General features: G+C 42.6%; 1 protein-coding gene across 1 annotated transcript; it reads right to left on the bottom strand.

The window, feature by feature from the left end:
• Nucleotides 1-1,411: 1,411 nt before the first annotated feature.
• On the bottom strand, nt 1,412-4,781 carry SARC_04339 (actin-like protein 2). Its single transcript, XM_014301825.1, has 6 exons — nt 4,684-4,781; nt 3,975-4,100; nt 3,537-3,784; nt 2,594-2,936; nt 2,063-2,152; nt 1,412-1,764 (listed from the first exon to the last, which is right to left on the bottom strand). The coding sequence occupies exons 1-6, from the start codon at nt 4,756-4,758 to the stop codon at nt 1,690-1,692; spliced, it is 957 nt and encodes a 318-aa protein (XP_014157300.1). The 5' UTR covers nt 4,759-4,781; the 3' UTR covers nt 1,412-1,689.
• Nucleotides 4,782-5,176: the final 395 nt, after the last annotated feature.

The following is a 5,176-nucleotide window of genomic DNA, read 5'->3' as shown; positions in this document are numbered from 1 at the left end:
GTATGTATGTATGTAATGTATGTATGTAAGAATATATGTATGTATGTCTATATATTGTGTGTTCAATCGGTGCCTGTATGCGTTTGAGTTAAATAGATAGTGACCAATACCCTTACAGCTCCAGAGTACGGCGAAAGAATAGCTATCATAATACACCCATGTTCTTGGAATTATTATATCAGCTCAGAGGGAACGTTTGAGTTGTTTTGTGACTTCGATAAACACAAATTAAATTTATATGCTTATGCTTCCTTCGGAACTTTTATCATGGAGCTTGCTTGTATGAGGTGCAAACCGGTGGCGTGCTGTTGGACTCGCCCAAACACTGTGAGGCCATGAACAGATTGGTCCGGATGTTCATTGTGCGTGCACAACACGTGAATAAGAACTCACGGCAACTAAATCAGATGTGCAAATCAGATGTGCTGTAAAAGTAGGAGAAAGGCTTTCCTGGTGGATGAACGTTTAAGTGTTAAGTTGGAGTTTCTGGTCGCTATACTGAGATGAGCAAACTCGCGGGTCCAGATACCCGATTCCAAGCGCACTACCAAAACCTCCACTAGATAGACATTAGGCATAGCGCTACGAGAGGAACGTCACTTAAATCATTTTTTTTTAGGTACAGAAATGAACCAGAGCGATAGGGACAGATCTCCAAGAAACTTGAGTGTGACCTCCTCACCAGAAGGCTGTCGCGCATTTGCGACTAGAACTGTGCTATTTTGACACTCTTCCTGCCAATAGCTAGAACTGTGCTATTTTGACACTCATTCTACCAATAGCTAGAACTGTGCTATTTTGGCTCTCTTTCTGCCAATAGCTAGAACTGTGCTATTTTGACACTCATTCTACCAATAGCTAGAACTGTGCTATTTTGGCTCTCTTTCTGCCAATAGCTAGAACTGTGCTATTTTGACACTCATTCTACCAATAGCTAGAACTGTGCTATTTTGGCTCTCTTTCTGCCAATAGCTAGAACTGTGCTATTTTGACACTCTTTCTGCCAATAGCAATTGCAATAGCTATTGACCATCAGACCTTTGTGCGAATCAGATCAGGCCTATCAAACTCGAGTAGTTGGTATATTTTAACCGCGAGAGGATAAATCTACTCTAAATAATGTGGAAGATGATGCCTGGGTAGATCAAGTAAATACATGAAGTGTGTATAAGTTCAAGGGGATGTACAGTTTCTCCAGGCAAACTGGGCCTCGTTCTGTAGTCCATTCCAGATCATACTATTCCGCTCACTGATGCAGGGTGCCGATTTCTCTCAATTAAAAAGATCAATTCTGAATAACGCAATCCTCTTGAGCGAACCTGAGATGCAATTAGATGCGTGAAAGTGGAGTGCTATTCTTCGATACATACTAGGATTAAAAGAATCTCCAACTTATTTATTACCTTGGAATCATTGAGCACAGTTTGGTCTTTCTCACATTATAGTCGTGCAACACACATAACTCGCTTGGTATTGTTACACAGTTTTAATCTGGCGACTAGATGCATGAAAGTGGTTTGCTATTCTTCGATACACGCTAGGATTAACAGAATCTCCAGGTTATTTATTACGTTGTCATCATTGGGCACCGTTTGGTCTTTTCCACTATATAGTCGTCACATGGTATTGTTACACAGTTTATCTGGCGATTATCTGTCTGCAAGGGTGCACAGACACATAATTACCCGTTCAGCTCGAACCAAGCTTATTCAGACATCGAACTCCTTGTTCTTCGTATTCAGCTTTAGAGATCCAGAACTCGGGCTATAAGTGATATACGGGTGTATAGTTGTGAGTAGCGTGACAAGCAAAAGCAGTTCGTAATCTGAGCGCTGAACGAAAGCAAATACACAGGTTGCGGATGTAGCAATATACAATTGCACACTTAAAAACGCGGGCACCAAATATCCCGAGGATATTCTATAAAGTAATTCGATATAACTGCAGGCGATGGCAATTGGAAAACAATCAACAAAGGTGGCAGACTACAAAATAGTCCAATAGCACCTACAAATACACTTCGAAACCCAAATTCAAAAGCTGGAGTTGATCAACGACTTACCGTGTCTTTCATGATATCTGCGAGCACAGCTCCACCCAAGAATACCATGTGCTTCCGTCTTGGAGGATCTTCGATTCTTACTTTGAAGTTCTGTAGGTTTTGAAATCAAGCACGAACTTTAGAATTGGCATATAAAGCTAGCAATATTCCGTCATCGCAGGCGGAAATATACCGTCGAGAGGTCGATACGGGATCTAGACAGGCGAACATGGAAGAAACACTAACCCTCACAGAGATGAATATTTGAATTTGTGGACATGTACACACATTCTAGTGATAAAATATGAACGATAACGTATCTAGATCTCGCCCCTCGATTATCATTTTCTAAACATCCATCATTTCGCTTTGCAATCGAGCATTCGAATATGGCATCAAGACTGGTGTGACAGCAGACTCTTGTCGCCGAACAGCTGCAATCGGCTTCGTGGCCAGAAAAACGGTGAGTCCACTATCTTGTACTTGATTCTGGCGTTCCTTTATACTGAGGCGAATAATACCCAAAAAATTGAGCAAGCTTCCTCTACACACCTTGAGACGACTCGTGTCGCCTTTGAGCACACCACCCAGGTACAACTGCTTAATCTCCCTCTCCAAACGACTGGGCAGTCCCGGGTACATCGTAGACCCACCAGACAGTACAATGTGTTTGTAGAACTCGGACCGGGTATCAATATCAGCCGACTGAATGGTGCTGTACAGCATCTCAGCGATGCCCTGGCTTTCCACATTAATGAGGTGAGGTTGGAATAGAGCCTCAGGCGCGGAGAAGCGCTCCTCGCCAATCTTAACCACGCGACCGTCGGGCAGCTCAAAGGACTCTGTGAGTACAGTGGTCTCGTCTGCAAGCTTCTTCTCTTGGTCTACGTCGTAGCTGCATGGATGTGGGACGGTAGGTGAGAGCAGATACATGGACGAGATACTGAGACGTGAATACAAGGTTGATAGCAATACAACAGGCTTGCGATGGCCTATGTGCCAGTCGGAGTTTAATTAACCGTGCGCAAAAAAGAGTTGAGAAATCTATAAACAACTAAATATTCCTGACAGACAGTCTTAAACCCCCCGCCTCAGCGTAACTAATCCCGCTCTGTGCTAATTCCTGTACACAAGCATCCTGAAAACGTACATTTGCAGTGTGCAAGTATGTATCTAACCTTTCACAAACTGTACAAATCCCTAAAATGTCCCTTCCCGCGCGTGACAATAAAAAAACAACACATTTCTGATGCACGTGATATACATATATCTGCGTAGGCCGGGATATATACAATTAACTGCGAAAACATGTGCAGGACAGCTCACAAATTTTCATTTGCCACTTGCGTCGCACATACACTCCCTTGTATCACTTGCAGCCTACACACCAGAATGGTGGTGATCTGCAAACCCCTATCACTTTCTAACAGGTTCGGCGGGTAAAATACTAAGAAGCGGTAGCGGTCTTGTCAAATACTGAACTCTCGATACTTACGCAACATAACAGTGCTTCTCCTTCAATTGTCGTACAGTCTCGAAGTCCGCAGTCTGATTAAACGCATAACCCCGCATTAACATCAGCTTGATGAGATACCGGGTAATGTCCCGTCCCGCGATATCCAGACGCCTAGTTATGTGGGGCAAAACAAATCCTTCGTATACAGGTACAATGTGGGTAACGCCATCTCCACTGTCCACCACCACTCCAGTTCGGAGCCCTTGGGCGTACAGTGTAAGCACAGCCTGAATAGCAGCAGGGTGGACAATGGTTCATATTTAAGGGTGGATTGAGCGATTCACTGGACTAGCAGATCAATAAACGTTTGATTGAAATTTTGATTCTTCTGAGAAGATGTAGATAATGCAAATATGACAATATTGACCCCGTTTTTACAAGCTTGATACTGTAGGGGAGGTGGCAGCAGATATTTACCTGAATGGCGATGTAGCAAGAGTGGAAGCCGTACTTCTCGAACATAACTTCTACCATCTTGCGACGGTTCTCGTTAGGGTTCTGGGGAGGCTCGGTCAAGAGTATCTTACTGTTGCTGGGATCAATCTGTAAGTGACGATAACATTGGCGCAGCATGAACTCAAGGATCCGTGTACTAAAATCTAAGGCGAGGACAACATCGAGCTAGGTACAACCGGACTACTGGGTACAACCAAATTGAGCACTAAATGCGAATTTTGCAATTACCTACAGAAGTTTAACTCCCACATAACACCCACCTGATTTCAAAGATATATAAAATACGAGTTTTCGTTCACCTTCTATGAATACACACTAGAGAATTCACCTTCTACAATTGTGCATGCGCAAAACAGAAATCGAAAAAGAACCCATAAGCATATATAAGTCGGCGCACTCATACGTAAATGTTTCTTTATGCATACACACGTTTGTGTCTGTGTGTGCGCGCGTGTGTGTATGATTTAAACTATATCAGACATGAGATCCACTGTTTGAATAATTGTACATGACCTTTGCTCGTGCGTACGCCTAGAGTCTGTACACATCAACTGCCAAAGTAGTCTATGGTATCCAACGATCAATCGACACAATCATTGGGAACAGTCAGACGTCTATGAGAAAACCACCGTTTGCAAAACGCAAAAAAAAAACCACTGTATTCGCTTACCTTTAGTTTCTCGTTGAATGTATAGTCCCAAACGTGTTGCATGTCCTCCCAGTTTCGCACCATACCATTTTCCATAGGGTATGAGATCTGATAGAATTCGTCGTAAGCCAAAACAGAAATAAGAAAATACTGACGCTGGTATAGCTTAAGCACAACCTATAGAAAACTATCAAGCGGACCCAGAGAAGTAAATACATATTCCTGGGACAGATATACGAAATAATTTGGGCATTTAATGTACGGCTGCTAGTTGAACCCCGCACTCGTCTACGGGAATCCATTTAATATTGAGGCACCACTTCCTATATATTATATGTTCGCGTGCGTAATTAGTGTCATAATGTGCATATATCATTCAAACAGATACATAAGTACGCACAGATTTAAATGTACCGCATGCACTAAAGGCGCATAGGCTTGTAAGTCTCAATATATCTACTTCATACGGACCAGGGTGTATAGATATAATTTATTATAACAACAAACATATATA

This window comes from Sphaeroforma arctica, assembly GCF_001186125.1.
Source record: "Sphaeroforma arctica JP610 unplaced genomic scaffold supercont1.240, whole genome shotgun sequence".
In the NCBI taxonomy this organism is placed as follows: domain Eukaryota; class Ichthyosporea; order Ichthyophonida; genus Sphaeroforma; species Sphaeroforma arctica.
This window is presented reverse-complemented; position numbering and strand designations above follow the sequence as displayed.

Bases quoted from the DNA above. Each gene is read 5' to 3' on its own strand.
- SARC_04339 (XM_014301825.1), bottom strand. From the start codon at position 4,758: ATGGAAAATGGTATGGTGCGAAACTGGGAGGACATGCAACACGTTTGG. The intron at 2,153-2,593 runs GTGTGTAGAGGA...CAAAACCTACAG, and splicing joins GCGACACGAGTCGTCTCAAG to AACTTCAAAGTAAGAATCGA. The intron at 1,765-2,062 runs GTAAGTCGTTGA...TATCACTTATAG, and splicing joins CAGATATCATGAAAGACACG to CCCGAGTTCTGGATCTCTAA.